Source organism: Pongo abelii, chromosome 13 (genome assembly GCF_028885655.2).
Source record: "Pongo abelii isolate AG06213 chromosome 13, NHGRI_mPonAbe1-v2.0_pri, whole genome shotgun sequence".
In the NCBI taxonomy this organism is placed as follows: Eukaryota; Metazoa; Chordata; class Mammalia; order Primates; family Hominidae; genus Pongo; species Pongo abelii.
The window spans coordinates 102610240-102627477 of NC_071998.2; the positions used below are offsets into that span (position 1 = coordinate 102610240).

A 17238-nucleotide genomic window follows, 5' to 3' on the forward strand; every position below is an offset into this window, starting at 1 on the left:
GGCCTCCCAAAGTGCTGGGATTACAGGCGTGAGCCACCATGCCCGGCCCTTCCATCACTTTTTAAACCACCTTTATTTTATGCCACCATCATGCTACCTGGATTATGATAAGATAAAGTCTTTTTATCTCTGATGTTACTTCTTTCTAATCTACTCTCCATACTGAAGGCAGAACAGTTAAACGAACAAACAGCTCACTTAAAGTTTTCCTAAGTATGTTTTCCTGTTTAGAGATCCCACCAGATTGCTTACCAGTGAAACTAACTGATTTGTAGTTTCCTGCTTCGTTCCTGATGCACAGTCCATCACTACTTACCATGATGGTTACTTTTAATCAAAAGTTATAGTTTGACTACCAGTTCCAAAAAGATGCCATTCTTTCCTGGTAATTTATTCATAGGCAGCATGTCATTTACTTACAGAATATTTCAACTAGTACTGTGTTTCTCAAAATACAAGATCACCTGCAACAAGTTGATGGGTGGGGAGGGCCAGAAGGTTCCAAAATTTGTATTCAAATAAAGAACACCATGTGATTCTAAAGTACAGTAAAGCTTGAGAACCACTAAGTAAAGTGCCTCTGACTTGCCTGGTTAAAATAACGAGCCAACAGACATTTCCTATTCCTTTGCCTTCTCCAGCTTCTTCCTGATGTGCTTAAAGCCAGCCAACGGGAGGTGGGTAAAGGAGAATATGCTGTGGGACTTGGAACTGAGAAAACTTTTGTCTTCATTCTCAGCCCTGTTTCGTTTCTTTTTTTCTTTCTTTCTTTTTTTTTTTTTTGAGACGGAGTTTCACTCTTGTTACCCAGGCTAAAGCGCAATGGCCTGATCTCGGCTCACTGCAACCTCCACCTCCCGGATTCAAGTGATTTTCCTGCCTCAGCCTCCCGAGTAGTAGCTGGGATTATAGGCATGTGCCACCACACCTGGCTAATTTTTTGTATTTTTAGCAGAGACGGGGTTTCTCCACGTGGGTCAGGCTGGTCTCAAACTCCCGACCTCAGGTGATCCACCCGCCTCAGCCACCCAAAGTGCTGAGATTACAAGCATAAACCACCACACCCGGCCATTCTCAGCCCTGTGTCTTCAGCTTGACTTGCTGCCTGTGATAAGCCCACTCCTTTTGAGAGGAGTGGTTCATTTAGTTGAGCTTGCTCTGCCCTTTTAAAGTCTCAGGGCCTTGAATCACATTGCTCCTTCAGTCTAGAATGAATCTAGTCTTTCTCTCCCAACTCCACCCCTTCAGGGATCATCCAGTTATTAGAACCCTCCAAACAATTTTTCTGGAGTTCTTCGGCCCTTTTTGCGATGCCCTCCATAATCCATGCAAGTACTCATTCATAAGCTCAACAAATATCTATTGAGTGCCTGCCATGGGCCAAGGACTGTTCCAGGACCTAAACACACAACCTAGAACAAATGAAATAAAAATACTTACTCTTCTGAAATTAGCATTCTAGTGGAGAAGGCGGATAAGTAGTAAAAAAATAAATTAACAAACAAACCTATAGGGCATGTTAGAAGAGGAAACAAGAGTAAGGTGGGATTCCTATTTAAGTGGAATGGTGGCAGGACTTCACTGAGAAGACCTGAAGGGATGAGAGAGCGGGCCGTATGGCCACTTAGGGAAGGAGCAGGTCAGCCGGAAGTACCCGGCAGGTTAGAAGAAGAGGAAAGGGTCTATCAAGATTGGAGCAGGAAAGTGGGGGAAGAGGTGCGGGAGGTTACAGGGGCTAGATTCCATCAGGCCTTGTAGGCCACTATAAAGACTTGGGTTTTCATTCTGAGTGAAATGGGAAACCATTGCAGGGTTTTAAGCAGAGGAGGGTCATAATTTGACGTTTTTAAAACGTCTGTCTGGCTGTGGTGTGGAGAATAGCCAAGAGAAGTAAGGTGTAATCAAGAAGCTATCGCAATAATCCAGGTGAGCCATGAGGGTGGACTGGACCATGGGGGCAGGTGTGAAAATCATAAGATTAATATGTGTTTAACTCAAGTTGTGGCATTAATTATGGCTTGCATTAAATGCATCGCTAATATGCTTCTGCGGTGGATTTTTCCACCTTAGATTTCAGGGAATGGAAATGATGGGAGCGGGTAGGGAAGGTCTGAGGTTACTTTTAGTAACCTGGATCTGCAAAGCTCATGTGATTCTAGGCCTCTGAGCCTCTGGCGCAGCAATAATTCTGCAGGCGAGCCCACTAGACGCTTCCCAGTGACCATGCGCAACAGGCAGGTGGGAGCCTATGGAAAGCGCGGACTTTCGGAAAGCTGCACGAGCGCGTTCGGGGAGTCCGGTTCAGCGCCTCTGCGCAGGCGCAGTGGTCCCCGCGGGCTTGCGCGCGCACTCGCTGCGGGACAAGCTTCTGGAAGCTCTTTTCGGTGGCGTTGGTGTTGTTTGCGGATGCTGGTGCAGGTACTGGTCGTCCCGGGCCCCGAGTTTCGGGGCCGTGCCCGGGTCGCTGGCTCCGAGGGCGCACCTGGGGCGGGATGGGGGCCGGGAGCAGCCTACCAACGGGCTGTGCGCTGCGCTGCTGCTGCTTCTGTGGGAGGTGCGCAGTCCGCTGCGGGATGGGGCCGTTGGCTTCCCTGCATCCCTCCCTGCGCCACTTGGGCACTGTTGACATTTTGGGCGGGATAATGCCTTGTTTTATTTGTGTGGTGTGGCGGTGAGGGGGAGGCTCTCCCGTTATTGCAGGATGTGTAACAGCGTCACTGGTTCTGCCCGTTAGATAACTGTACCACCTCTCCTCCCAGTCGAGCTAACCAAAAATGTGTCCAGACATTGCCAGAGGACCGCTGGGGGTGTGAAATCTCTCCTTTTTTCCTCCCTCCGGTTGAGATCCTCTGGCTGCGTCACATTTTCACCGGGCGTCCTATGTAAACTCCCTGTAGACGGAGCGGAGTGTCTTAGTCATCGCGGAGCCCCAGGTGCCCAGCACGGCGCCAGGTACATGGTGGGCGCCTAATATTTGGCAGAGGAATAAATGACGTCATGCTGCTGTGTGCCGGGCGCTGTACTCGGAAGTGGGTTGTTATTGGTATGGTAGTTGCAATGCGAGGCTGTCACATCCTTCACTTGTCGCATTGTAGTCCCGCTCCGGCTGTATTGTCATTTCCTGGACCCTCTGTGAGCGTGAGGAGCCTTTCAGGCCTGTCCACGCCTGGCCCCGCAGCTCATGGCCCCTGGTCCCGTTCCAGCTCATTGTAGTTGCTCAGTCACTTGTAGAATGAATGAATGCATGCAACACAGGGCAGTCTGTGTGCAAAGGAGCGCTTTGGAATCAAGCAGAGAATCACACAAGAAGTGACAGTTGAAAAGAGTCAGGCTTTAAAGAGCGAGTAAAAGTTTGGTAGGAGAAAGAAAGCAACATTCCGAGGAGAGGGAATAGCCTTGGTGTAAAGGCTAGGAGGGTATGTAGAGAGAAAGGAAATACTAATGTATGGCTGTAGTGTCAATCGGGTAGCTAGAGCTCAAGAGGTGAGGTCATCGGACAGCGTCTCTAGATCGCAATGCCATGGTCCCTGCGTGTGAACTTTACCGAGAGACAGTTTGGTGGCTGGTGAGGGACTGTAAGCTGGGGAGTGATAAGATCATATTTTGCATGTTAGAAGGAATTTTTTGGCTACAGTGTGAGACTGGATTGAAGAACCCTGTACTTAGGCAGTTTCAGTAGGATAGAATGGAGAGGTTCTTAGGAAATAAAATCGCCAGAACTTGGTTATCGATGATGGGAGAAGTAAGGAGGAAGAGAAATTTGAAAGTCAAATATTAAATTGGGCTTCTGAGTTGAGCAACTGGTGAGAAATGTGTGCCCTTTCATTAAGAAAGGGTAGGAGTTGTTATTGTGACTGGGTCCCCTTGTGAACCTTTTCTGATAACATTTTATTTAGGAGGCGAATTGAATCTAAAGCAACTGTTTCCTTAACCCTTAAGTAGCTCCCTGGCTTTTGACTATAAAGAAAATTATGGCTGGGCACGGTGGCTCACGCCTGTAATCCTGACACTGTGGGAGGCTGAGGTGGGTGGATTGCCTGAAGTCAGGAGTTCGAGACTAGCCTGGCCAACATGGCGAAACTCCGTCTCTACTAAAAATACAAAACTTAGCCGGGCATGGTGGTGGGCGCCTATAATCCCAGCTACTCGGGAGGCTGAGACAGGAGAATCGCTTGAACCCGGCCGGGGCAGAGGTTGCAGTGAGCCGAGATCGCACCACTTCACTCCAGCCTGGGCACCAAGAGCGAAACTCCGTCTCAAAAAAAAAGAAAGAAAATTATCCTTTTAATTGAGCAGGGCTTTTCTAGGGCTTTGCTGGTATGTGTGTGGATATATTTCTCTGAACCAAACCAAGAACGATGTTTTTAGGACTAACAACGGTTTGTTTTACTTATTTAATGCCTTAATATTTCTTCTTGACAGTTTCTGCAGGACTGTAAACTGGATTCCTGGAACCTTTGATATTCCTGGCTGTATATAGTGCCTGTTGGTGGACTGTACTGATACTCAACTAGAGTGTGAAGGGACTGGATTCCTGCCCCTGAGACACAGCGCAAGCTGTAGTGCCCTTGAACAAGATGACAGCCATCTCACCAGACCCTCAAACTCTGGCCTCGACTGAACAAAATGAGGTCCCAAGAGTGGTTACTTCTGGAGAACAAGAAGCTATTTTAAGAGGAAATGCTGCTGATGCAGAGTCTTTAAGACAGAGATTTAGGTGGTTTTGTTACTCAGAAGTAGCTGGACCCAGGAAAGCTCTGAGTCAACTCTGGGAGCTCTGCAATCAGTGGCTGAGACCAGACATTCACACGAAAGAACAGATTTTAGAGCTTCTGGTGTTTGAGCAGTTCCTGACCATTTTGCCTGGGGAGATCAGGATTTGGGTAAAGTCGCAACATCCTGAGAGTAGTGAGGAAGTGGTGACCCTAATAGAAGATTTGACCCAGATGCTTGAAGAAAAAGAAGGTGAGATTTATAGATGGAGGGAGGAAGCGGGAGACATTGCCTCAAAGTCCGAAAGTAAATTCCTCAAAAGAAAGCAATTTACTGCTAAAGAGGAGTCTGAGGTTAGAAGTTGGGACTGGGTTTGAATCAGCCCTGCCATTTACTGTGTGATTTTGGGCAAGTTGTGTAAACTCTCAGAATGTAAATATTTTTATCTGTTAAAAAGGGATTTTATCTTTCTTGTAGTTTTCTTGTAAAGGTGAGACAAGATAGGATATAATATATGGTGGATGCTCAAGAAATAGTAATTTATTTCCCATCCCCTTCAAGAACACAAGTTATCTGTGAAAGTGTTTGGAGTCACAGGCAAATCAACCAGCTCAGGCCCTAATGCCTAGTTCCATTGTGTGTACTAGCATGTTGCTAGAGTGTGGCTGTGAGTGTCTTTGCTGATGGAAATGTTTCTGCACTGTTTTGCAATTCAAGTAAATGAAAAGCAGCTACTGCAAATAAGGAACTGAATTTTTTAAATCAAATCTAAAGTTTAAATAGCCACATGTGACTAGTAACTATTTTATAGTGCAATTCCACAGCCTTAGGGCAGGAAAACCTGGATTGTATGTATGTAATTACATATTATAAATGTATAAACTATAAACTGAATTACAGTGATATCATTATAAAATATTGATGTAAAGTCTTCCAGGGTGAGTAGTCCTTTCAGGGAATGTGGCTCACCTTTTTTCTCAAATTTGTAGCTATTTATGTTCTCAAATATGATACAAATATTTGTATTTTGCAGTGTAATATGCTACAAATATTTGGAATATTTGCATTCCAAATATATTTGGAATATTTGTAGCATGTTATTTACCATAGGGCTCCTGATACATATGTGTGACAGTTTGTATTCTGGAAGAGTTCTGAGATAGGGAAATAAATAGTATTTATCTCCATACACTTAATTTGCCATCATGCAGCTAATTAGTGTATCTCAAATTTGGGTTTCCTGACTCCTCTGTGATTTGTCACCACAGTGTCATACTTCTACAAAATTAGGGCCTCTTTGTGGAGGCCCCTGCAATAAAGAATTGATTTCGGGCCGCGTACGGTGGCTCACACCTATAATCCCAGCACTTCGGGAGGCCTAGGCGGGTGGATCACCCGAGGTCAGGAGTTTGAGACCAGCCATACCAACATGGAGAAACCCCGTCTCTACAAAAATACAAACTCAGCCAGGTGTGGTGGTGCACGCCTGTAATCCCAGCTACTCTGGAGGCTGAGGCAGGAGAATCGCTTGAACCCGGGAGGTGGAGGTTGGAGTGAGCCAAGATCACGCCTTTGTACCCCAGCCTGGGCAACAACAGCGAAACTCCATCTCAAAAAAAAAAAAAAAAAGGATTGATTTCTAGGATTCTGTAGGGTGTAACAGTTTTCTTAAATTCACCCCACTTTTCTCTTTGATTACGTAATTCTAATTCTTAATTTTTATTGATTGTCTAATCACCAAAGTTGCCTAAAATTCTTTTCATAAGAAGGTAGAGTATGATTTGAAAAAATAATTTTTCTTAATTGAAAAAGAGCTGTTGACATCCGAGGGTTTTTATGTATTTATTTTTTACTGCTCCTTGTGGAGCAGGGATCACTTATAGGCAGTATGCCCAGAATGGGCCAATCTGAAGGTACTGCGTACATTTAGTTCCTATGAGTTTATTAGATGCCTCTTCTCTGTCTTAAGGAATCTGGTGGAGTCAACTCTTGAGACTAACCTAGTGCTTTCATTCAGTTAGCAGGTTTGAGCAACTCTTGAGCAAGGCTTTGTACTAGGACTATGAAGAATACACAGTTTTACCTTAATACATCTTTTAAATTAGGATACTTCAAAATTCATTATTGTTCAAATTAAATATTTTTAAACTGAGGGTATATAGAAAGAAGAAAACCAGTTTTCGTGAGCTTAGGATTTGAAAAGATTTTTATATGAGCTAAGAGGACATGCCTAGGTTTTCACAGGAAACTTTTATCTATGGCTATTCTCTGTTTTAAAGAGTGGGACAACTTTTTGTTTCTTCTGACCTTTTTATCCAGAGAGGCTCAGAGCTCTTAGAACCCTTGTAATTTCCTGGGTGATTAGAGCAGTAAGAGTATCTTTTGTTAAAATATTTGGCCTTTTGTCCGTGGTTCCTGAAACAGCTCCTGAGCTATAAAGGAGAAAGACAGTCTTTTTGTTATTTATAATAAGCCCCTTTTAACCACACTTGAATTTATGTTAATGAGGTGATTTTTGGAAAGTCCTTAGGTAACCCTGGAATTGGGGAAGGGTGCTGGTTGCCAGGGGAACCAACCCAGTGCTTAGAGGGTTGGAACTCAGCCCCACCCCCCAACCTGTCAAAGGGGAGAGGGACTGAAGGTTGAGTTGATCACTGGACCAGTGATTTAATCAGTCATGCCTGTCTATGAAGCTTCCATAAAAACCCAAAAGGACACAGCTCATGAGAGTTTCCAGATAGCTAACCACGTGGCAGTTCCTGGAGAGCTGTGTACCCAGAGATGGCATGGAAGCAGCAAGCCCCTTGCCCTATGCAGTGCCTCATCCATCTGGCTGTTCATCTGTATCCTTTGTAATACTGTTAAACCGGTAAACGTAAGTAAAGTGTTATGTGAGCCACTCTAGCAAATTATTGGAACCCAGGGAGGGGCTCATGGGAACCCCAGTTTGTATCTTGTTGGTCAAAAGCCCAGGAGGGTCGGACATGAGACTGGCATCTGAAGTGGAGGTCGGTCTTGTGGGCCTGAGGCCTTAACCTTTGGGAACTGATGCTATCCCCAGGTAGATAATGTTAGAAATGAATTAGAGGACACCCAACTGGTGCCTGCTGGGGAGTCCAACACAGAATTGCCTGCTGGGTGTGGGGGAAACACCCCCACATATCTGGAGTCACAGAATTATTTTGTGTTGTGAGTATAGTAGGAGAAACTGACTTAGTTTTTTTCCTGTTTATCACTTAGAAGTGTGTGTGTGTGTATATATATATATATATATATATATATATATATATAATATAAAGATTTTTAGTCTGAGGAATCTGTATGAACGACTGGACTGGTTTTCTCCCCTTTCCTAGATCCAGCCTCTCAAGATTCTACTGTTTCCCAAGAGGAGAACTCAAAAGAGGATAAAATGGTCGCTGTTTGTCCCAATACTGAGTCCTGTGTAAGTTTCCTTCGATGGTTTTTATTCCTAAGTGAATACTTAATTGAGCTCCTACTGAGTGGTATAAAGATATAAAAATAAAAGGCTAGGCACCGTGGCTCACACCTGTAATCCCAGCACTTTGGGAGGCTGAGGCAGGAAGATTGCTTGAGCCCAAGAGTTCAGGGTTGCAGTGAGCTATGATCACGCCACTGCTGCCTTCCAGCCTGGGCAACAGAGCAAGACCCTGTCTCTAAAAAAATAAAATAAATATAGTCTCCCTTTCAAGGAACTGATGCCTCATTTTCCACATGCAATTTTGTTTCAGTTCACAGAATGCCATGAGTCTGATTGTAATGAAACAAAAACACTTATTAAATTCAGCAGTTACCACTATTAAAATTAGGTGAAATAGAATTTCGTTTCCTTCTTTTTTTTTTTTTTTTTTTTTTCTTGAGACAGAGTTTCACTCTGTTGCCCAGGCTGGAGTGCAGTGGTGGGATCTCGGCTCACCACAGCCTCTGCCTCCCGGGTTCAAGCGATTCTCCTGCCTCAGCCTCCTGAGTGGCTGGGATTATAGGCTCCTGCCACCATGCCCGGCTGATTTTTGTATTTTTAGTAGAGACGAGGTTTCACCATGTTGGCCAGGTTGATCTCAAATTCCTGACCTAGGTGATCCACCCACCTCAGCCTCCCAAAGTGCTGGGATTACAGGTGTGAGCCACTGCACCCGGCATTTCTTTTTTTCTTTTTAAGAGATGGGCTCTTGTTCTGTCATCCAGGCTGGAGTGGAGTGCAGTGGTGCAAGCATAGCTCATTGCAACCTCGAAGTCTTGGGCTCAAGCCGTCCTCCCTCCTCAGTCTCATGAGTAGCTGGGACAACAGGCGCACGCCACTCTGCCCAGCTCATTTTAAAATATTTTTTATAGAGTTGGGGTCTTGGTCTGTTGCCCAGGCCAGTCTTGAACTCCTGACCTCAAGCAGTCCTCTCCCTTGGCCTCCCACAGCATTGTGGTTACAGGCATGAGCCACTGTGCCCAGCCAAAAATACATGTCCTTAAATCTTAACATGATAAAGAACATCCTTGGCTGGGTACAGTGGCTCATGCCTATAATCCCATCACTTTGGGAGGCCGAGGTGGGAGGATTGCTTGAGCCTGGGAGTTCGAGACCAGTCTGGGCAACATAGCAAGACCCTCGTCTATATAAAAAATTTTAAAAATTAGCTGGGCACAGTCACATACCTGTGGTCTCAGTTACCTGGGATCTGAGGTGGTAGAGCTGTAAGGGGGAAAGACAGTCTTTCACTTGAGCCTGGGAGGTTGAGGCTGCAGTGAGCTATGATTGCGCCACCGTACTCCAGCCTGGGTAACAAAGTGAGACCCTGTCTCACAAAAAGAAAAGAAGATGAGGAATTTATTCTGGATTATATAGGTGGGCCTTAAATGCCATCCCAAGTGTCCTTGCTAGAGAGGCAGGAGGAGATTGAAAACACAAAGAGAAGGTGATGTGAAGAGTTAGGCAGAGTTTGGGGTGACAGGGCCGTAAGACAAGGAACTGTGGCAGCCACCAGAAGCAGGAAGAGGCAAGGAACAGATTATACCCCAGAGCCTCTGAAGGGAGCACAGCCCTGCCAACACCTAGATCTCAGACTTCTGGCCTCCAGAACTGAGAGAGAACAAATTCCTATTTTGAGTCACCAAGGTTATGGTAATTTGTTACAGCTCCCAGAGGAAGGTAATACACGTACCAATAGCCATTCGGCTCTACTGCCTTACAAAAAGCATGCAGAGAATGCTACAGAAAGTGCATTTCAAAAATTAGCTGGGTGTGTTGGTGCATGCCTGTAATCCCAGCTACTTGAGAGGCTGAGGCATGAGAATCGCTTGAACCCGGGAGGTGGAGGTTGCAGTGAGCTGAGATCATGCCACTGCACTCCAGCCCAGGCAACACAGTGAGACTCTGTCTCAAAAAAAAAAGGAAAGTGTATTTTAGTGAGTCAGCATTCTTGTTTGTAATTGTGAAGTAATTGCAAGTGTGAGTATGTTGTTGAACATGGATTCTCTGAATATGACGGAAGATAATTGTTGCTCATAATTGGAAGTTAAAATTTGTAATGTAGTTGCAGATACTATTATACAGTTATTACCTGTAGTAAGCTTACATTAATTCTGCAAATTTAGAGTTCAGGAATGTAAATCATACCCTTCATTTAATATTTTAGTCCTAGAAATCAATGTGTTAGGGTGAACTTGATCAATGTGACACATTCCAGATAATTCTTGTACAGTATTTAACACTAGAGACTGAATGGAAGAGGCAGGGATTGTGTAATACCCTTGTTCTGAATCACTTATAACAGTCATAGAATGAATAGCCGCTCCGTAGCTTACTTTGGAATTCTTAAACACTTGCATGCTGTCGAAACCATTCTTTATATCCTATCCAGGCTGGGCACAGTGGCTCAGGCCTGTAATTCCAGTGCTCTGGGAGGTAGAGGACAGAGGATTACTTGAGCCCAAGGGTTCGAGACCACCCTGGGCAACATAGTGAGACAATGCCTCTACAAAAAATTTAAAAATAAGCCAAGCATGGTGGCACGTGCCTGCAGTCCCAGCTACTGGTGGGAGGATCACTTGAGCCCAGGAGGTTGAGCCTGCAGTGAACCATGAAGCACCACTGCACTCTAACATGGGCGACAGAGCCATAATAGCCTGTCTCAAAAAAAAAAAAAAAAGCACTTAGGTTCTATTTGGGAATAATCCAATACAAAAGAGCTGTTTGGTATTCTAGGAATCTATAACATTGAAGGATGTATCTGTGAACTTTTCAAGAGGAGAGTGGAAGAAGCTGGAGCCTTTTCAAAAGGAGCTATATAAGGAAGTGCTTCTGGAAAACCTCAGGAACCTAGAATTTCTGGGTAAAGACACCTTTTCTTCATTACCTAGCATTTAACCTTGGGTCTCTTTTTATTCCCTTTTATTGAAAGGTAAGTGCTATGTGAAGTACTTGGTTTTGGCTGGGGACCCAGGGACTGATAGGACTAATCCTAAAAACCGGTTCTGAAAATGTGCTTTTCTGAAGTGTATCTTCTAGAAAAGGTCTTTGCTTCATTGAATTGGAAATGTGAAGCATCATTTTGATTTCATCAGTGGAATACCTTTTCCCATTTTTGTCTCAAGTTGCAGTATTTATGTCTGTGTATTTTGGTGGCATGTTTTATCTTCCTTGGAGAACCAGAGGCTATATGTGAATGCTGGGATATCTTTACTGTATGCAAAACAGCAATTTTCTGTTCTTTTCTCTATGAGCAGACTTTCCAGTTTCAAAATTAGAGTTGATTTCCCAGCTGAAGTGGGTTGAATTGCCATGGCTGCTGGAAGAAGTCTCAAAATGCTCCCGACTAGGTGAGTTGGCGAAAAATACACAACGAAATGAAAACAGTAGTTTAGCAACTCTGTTGAGAAGACTCTTTGAAATATTGGGCTGCCTAGATACTAAAATACAAAGATGATTAGAAATGTTCCTGAAATGCCTTTCTGAAATGTTCATTTTAATGGGGGAGACTTGGTTTGGGTCCTCTGAATAGATGCCAGGACATGATTAGCCATGTAAGATCTTTACTGGAGAAAGATTCAGTGAAGAAAAATGAGGAAGGAACTAGAAGAAGCTGGAATAGCCATCAGAGCATAATGCTGGTCTAACCCCTGTGAATGAGAACTGGAAGGAGGGCAGATTGGGTAGGAAAAGTCTTAGACTAAAGTGTCGTTCTATCTTTTTTTTTTCTTTTTCATTTGAGTCGGAGTCTCGCACTGTCTCCCAAGCTAGAGTGCAATGGCGCAATCTCAGCTCACTGTAACCTCCGCCTCCTGGGTTCAAGTGATTCTCCTGCCTCAGCCTCCTAAGTAGCTGGGATTACAGGTGCCTGCCACCAAGCCTGGCTAATTTTTTGTATTTTTAGTAGAGACGGGGTTTCACCATGTTGTCCAGGCTGGTCTCGAACTCCTGACCTCGTGATCGTCCCGCCTCGGCCTCCCAAAGTGCTGGGATTACAGGTGTGAGCCACCACGCCCGGCTGAAGTGCAGTTCTAAAAATGTTTAGGCAGGGCCAAACAGGAGTCCTTGCCATAGTTACCTATCAGAGGAGTCCTGTGTCTCAAAGAAATGGGCCTGTGTAAGTATCCTGTACTCCATCATTGGCTGGGAGCAGCTCGTGGGAATTGGTGTGAATGCAGTGTTGGATTCATAGAGCAGCAGCAGGGGTTGTCGGGTAATATCCCCACAGGAGGAGGTGTGAGTGGTGCATTTTTATGGACACTAGAGGACATATTGAAACGAGTGTTAACACTGATGCATACTATATCAAGCACATGTATAAGGAGCTGTGGGAATATACAGGAGCAAGGTTTTAATTCACATTTGAGTTGAATCTTGAAGGATAAGTAGGAATTCACCCAGTGGACAGCATGTATAATAATTCCATTTTTGTTAAAGGGAAAAAATGTACATATAAATACATGCCTGAATACATAGAATATATGGATTTTTAATATCTGGAAAACATTCATGTTAACACTGGTTATCTTTGAAGAATTAGGTTTGGTTTGGTTTGGTTTGGTTTTCTTGAGATGGAGTCTTGCTCTGTCGCCAGGCTGGAGTGCAGTGGCTCAGTCTCGGCTCACTGCAACCTCCACCTCCCAGGTTTCAAGTGATTCTCTTGCCTCGGCCTCCCAAGTAGCTGGGACTACAAGCATGTGCCACCATGCCAAGCTAATTTTTTTGTATTTTTGGTAGAGGTGGGGTTTCACCATATTGGCCAGGATGATCTTGATCTCCTGACCTCATGATCCTCCTACCTCGGCCTCCCAAAGTGCTAGGATTACAGGCATAAGCCACCGTGCCCGGCCAGGATTAGGTTTTTTTATACTTACTTATATCTTTCAATTTATATATATTATTATTATTTTTATTTTTTTTGAGACAGAGTTACCCAGGCCGGAGTGCAGTGCCGTGATCTTGGCTCAACTGCAACCTCTGCCTCCTGGGTTCAAGCACTTCTCTCCTGCCTCAGCCTCCCAACTAGCTGGGACTATAGGCACGCGCCACCATGCCCAGCTAATTTTTTTTTGTATTTTTTTTTAGTAGAGATGGCGTTTCCCCATGGAAAGGAGGTGGATCACTCCTGACCTCAAGTGATCCACCCGCCTTGGCCTCCCAAAGTACTGGGATTACAGGCATGAGCCACTGTGCCCAGTCACAATTTATATATATTAAATTTACATTTAAAAAAATAAAAATAGGCTGAGCGTGGTGGCTTACACCTGTAATCCCAGCACTTTGGGAGGCCGAGGCAGGCGGATCACGAGGTTAGGAGATCAAGACCATCCTGGCTAACACGGTGAAACCCTGTCTCTACTAAAAATACAAAAAAAAAAATTAGCCAGACTTGGTGGCGGGCGCCTGTAATCCCAGCTACTCGGGAGGCTGAGGCAGGAGAATCGCTTGAACCTGGGAAGTGGAGCTTGCACCAAGCCGAGATCACGCCACAGCACTCCAGCCTGGGCCACAGAGCAAGACTCCATCTCAAAAAATAAAAATAAAAATAAGTTATTACATGTATCAATACCTTGGTTTATCTTAAAAGAAAGAAGCAATGATCCATCTTGCTCTATTCCATCTTCTCAAACATTTATTGTAGTCAACTTATTGGCTGTTTCCAGTATACAATTGACCCTTGAACAACATGAGGATTGGGGCACTGACCACGCCCCCCCGCCGCCGTACAGTTGAAAATCCATGTATAACCGTTAACTCTCCAAAAATGTAACTACTAATAGCCTACCGTTGACCTGAAGCCTTATTGATAACATAAGCATAATTACATATGTTATGTGTGTTTTATACTATATTCTAGTAAGCTGGAGAAAAATGCTATTAAGAAAGAGAAAATACATTTACAATACTGTACTGTGTGTATTGATCACTAAGTTTATGTTGTCTGTCTGAAATGGCAGACAGTTGCAGCTGCAGACCTCAGTATTTGGTACGTATCAAGCAGTTCAGCTTTTTCTTGAAGTATCATGACTATTCTGTGCTTGTTGGGAGCACTTCCAGCATTACTAGCAGCACTTTGTATGGGTCCCATGACGTTACTCAAGATTTACAATATTGCACTAAACACCATGAAAAATAGGAGGGAACTGCAAGAGATCCATTTTTACTGTGAGGCAATTTCCTGGAGACATAAACTGCTCATGTGGAGATGATTAGCATTACATGGCTTTTTTTTTTTTTTTTTTGGAGACGGAGTTCCACTCTGTCACCCAGGCTGGAGTGCAATGGCATGATGTCAGCTCACTGCAGCCTCCACCTCCTGGGTTCAAGTGATTCTGCTGCCTCAGCCCACTGAGTAGCTATGATTGCAGGCATGCACCACCACGCCCAGCTAAATTTTGTATTTTCAGTAGAGACGGTTTAACCACGTTGGTCTCGAGCTCCTGACCTCAAGTGATCTGCCTCCCTTGGCTTCCCAAAGTGCTGGGATTACAGGTGTGAGCCACGGCGCCTGGCCTACCTGGCATTTTAAGTGGATACTTAGAGCAGACATTTGAGCTCATTGCAATACCAACAAGAGGTGCCTATGAAATTATTACAGTGTATAGTATGTACTATAGTTAGTTTTATGCAGTTATTATTATTATTATTATTATTATTTTGTGATAGGATCTTGCTTTGTCATCCAGGCTAGGGTGCAGTGGCATGATCACGGCTCACTACAGCCTCTACCTCCTGGGCTCAAGCGATCCTCTTACCTCAGCCTCTTGAGTAGCTGGTATTACAGGCACATGCCACCATGTTCAGCTAATTTTTGTATTTTTTGTAGAGACAGAGTTTTGTCATGTTGTTCAGGCTGGTCTCCAACTCCTGGGCTCAAACAAACTGCTTGCCTTGGCCTCCCAAAGTGGTGGGATTATGGGGGTGAGCCAATGCGCCTGGCCCAGTTATTTAATACTGTATCTTTACATTTCTTTACATTTCTCTTGACTGTGAATGACGCCAAGTATGGCCTGTAAGTGTGTGTGTACGTTTTGATAAATTTTAACTTTATAATTTGTGTACATTTTATAGTAGTAAATGACAAAATAGACTAGTATCTATCTATATATCTTAAAAATTCATGACATACATTTCTTGGGGTTTTTTTTTTGACATGTCTAGGCTACACAGTTTGTCTGCAAGTTTTTTCATATTGTCACAAATCTCCAAAAATTTTTCTAACATGTTTATTGAAAAAAATCCACGGGCTGGGCATGGTGGCTCCCACCTGTAATCTCAACATTTTGGGAGGCCAAAGCAGGAAGACCACTTGAAGCCAGGAGTTTGAGACCAGCCTGGGCAGCATAGTGAGACCCTGTTTCTACAAAAAATTTAAACATCAGCCAGGCGCAGTGGTGTGTGCCAAGGTGAGAGGATTGCTTGAGCCCAGGAGTTAGAGGTTGCAGTGAGCTATAATCATGCCACTGTACTCCAGCCTGGATGACAGAACAAGACCCCATCTCTTAGAAAAAAAAAAAACAACACCTGTAAGTGGACACTTCCAGTTCAAATCTGTGTTGTTCAAGGGTCAACTGTGATTACATAAATAAAGGACAACAGTTGTTTTATCATATTTAAGTAGCATTTTGGAGAGGAATTTAAAAAATGGATTCTAAAAGTGTTTTGAGTAGTTCTAGCAGCACTGGTATAAATATATGTCCCTTCCCCGATTATCTTACATAAAAAAAAAATGCCTCATGTTGCTATACAGCTTGTTTTAAAAGTTATTTACGACACACTGGAGAAAAGTTTTTGACAGATACAGCAGAGTCAATGGCAATAATTTAAAAAAAAAAAAAAAAAAAACCAGGTGTGGTGGCTCACCTATAATCCCAGCACTTTGGGAGGCCAAGGCAGGTGGATCACCTGAGGTCAGGAGTTCGAGACCAACCTGGCCAACATGGTAAAACCCCATCTCTACTAAAAAATGCAAAAATCAGCCAGGCATGGTAGTGGGCGCCTGTAGTCCCAGCTGCTCGGGAGGCTGAGGCAGGAGAATGGCGTGAGCCTGGGAGGTGGAGCTTGCAGTGAGCTGAGATCGCGCCACTGCACTCCAGCCTGGGGGACAGAGCAAGACTCAGTCTCAAAAAAAAAAAAAAAAAAAAAAAATCATTCAAATCAATAAGGGACACTAAGTCTGTTGGGAAAATGGACTAACTTGAATGGATCACCAACAAAATTTAAAATATAAATAGCTTGTGAACATGAAAAAAATGTTCAAACTCACTGGTTAACAATGCAGTGTACATGTAAAGCAGTAATACTATTTATTATGAATTAAATTTGCAAAGATTTAAAGAATATTTGACCAGAGATAGTACTCAGGGGCTTCTGCTCATCATGTGTCGTGTAAAGCGGTATAACCTTTCTACCCTTTGGTTTAGTAATTCTGCTTTTATGACTCTTTTTTAGGAAGTGTTATTTGATAAAGTTTCAATAAGAGAATGAGGCTGGGTGCGGTGGCTCATGCCTGTAATCCCAGCACTTTGGGAGGCCGAGGCGGGTGGATCACCTGAGGTCAGGAATTGAAGACAAGCCTGACCAACTTGGAGAAACCCCATCTCTACTAAAAATACAAAATTAGCTGGGCGTGGTGGTACATGCCTGTAATCCCTGCCACTCGGGAGGCTGAGGCAGGAGAATCACCTGAACCTGGGAGGCAGAGATTGCGGTGAGCCAAGATTGCACATTGCATCCAGCCTGGGCAACAAGAGCAAAATTCCGTCTCAAAAAAAAAAAAAAAGAGAATGAACAATTATATCTATATGATGATTATCATGTCACTAATTAAAATTATCTTTATGAAGAATTAATGAGTTGGGTGTGGTGGCTCATACCTGTAATCCCAGCACTTTGGGAGGCTGTGGTGGAAGAATCACTTGAGGCCAGGAGTTCGAGACCAGCCTGATCCGCACAGGGAGACCCCATCTCTACAGATAATTTTTAAAAATTAGCCAGGTGTGGTGGCACCTGCCTGTGCTTCCAGCTACTTGGAAGGCTGAGGT

At 44.0% G+C, this 17238-nt stretch overlaps 1 protein-coding gene across 2 annotated transcripts in view; it reads left to right on the forward strand.

Annotated features, from left to right (window-relative positions):
- The first annotated feature begins 2309 nt into the window (after nucleotides 1-2309).
- Nucleotides 2310-17238, forward strand: part of ZNF483 (zinc finger protein 483) — a 28698-nt gene continuing 13769 nt past the window's right edge. Inside the window, exons 1-5 of one of the 2 annotated variants that reach the window (XM_002820097.6) lie at nucleotides 2310-2418; nucleotides 4423-4965; nucleotides 8070-8158; nucleotides 10931-11057; nucleotides 11452-11544. In XM_002820097.6, coding sequence (XP_002820143.2) covers nucleotides 4578-4965; nucleotides 8070-8158; nucleotides 10931-11057; nucleotides 11452-11544 — 697 coding nt within the window. In that variant the 5' untranslated portion in view covers nucleotides 2310-2418; nucleotides 4423-4577. Of the gene's footprint in view, nucleotides 2419-2584; nucleotides 3417-4422; nucleotides 4966-8069; nucleotides 8159-10930; nucleotides 11058-11451; nucleotides 11545-17238 lie in introns of those variants that run through there. The other variant, XM_054520441.2, reaches the window with a different exon arrangement.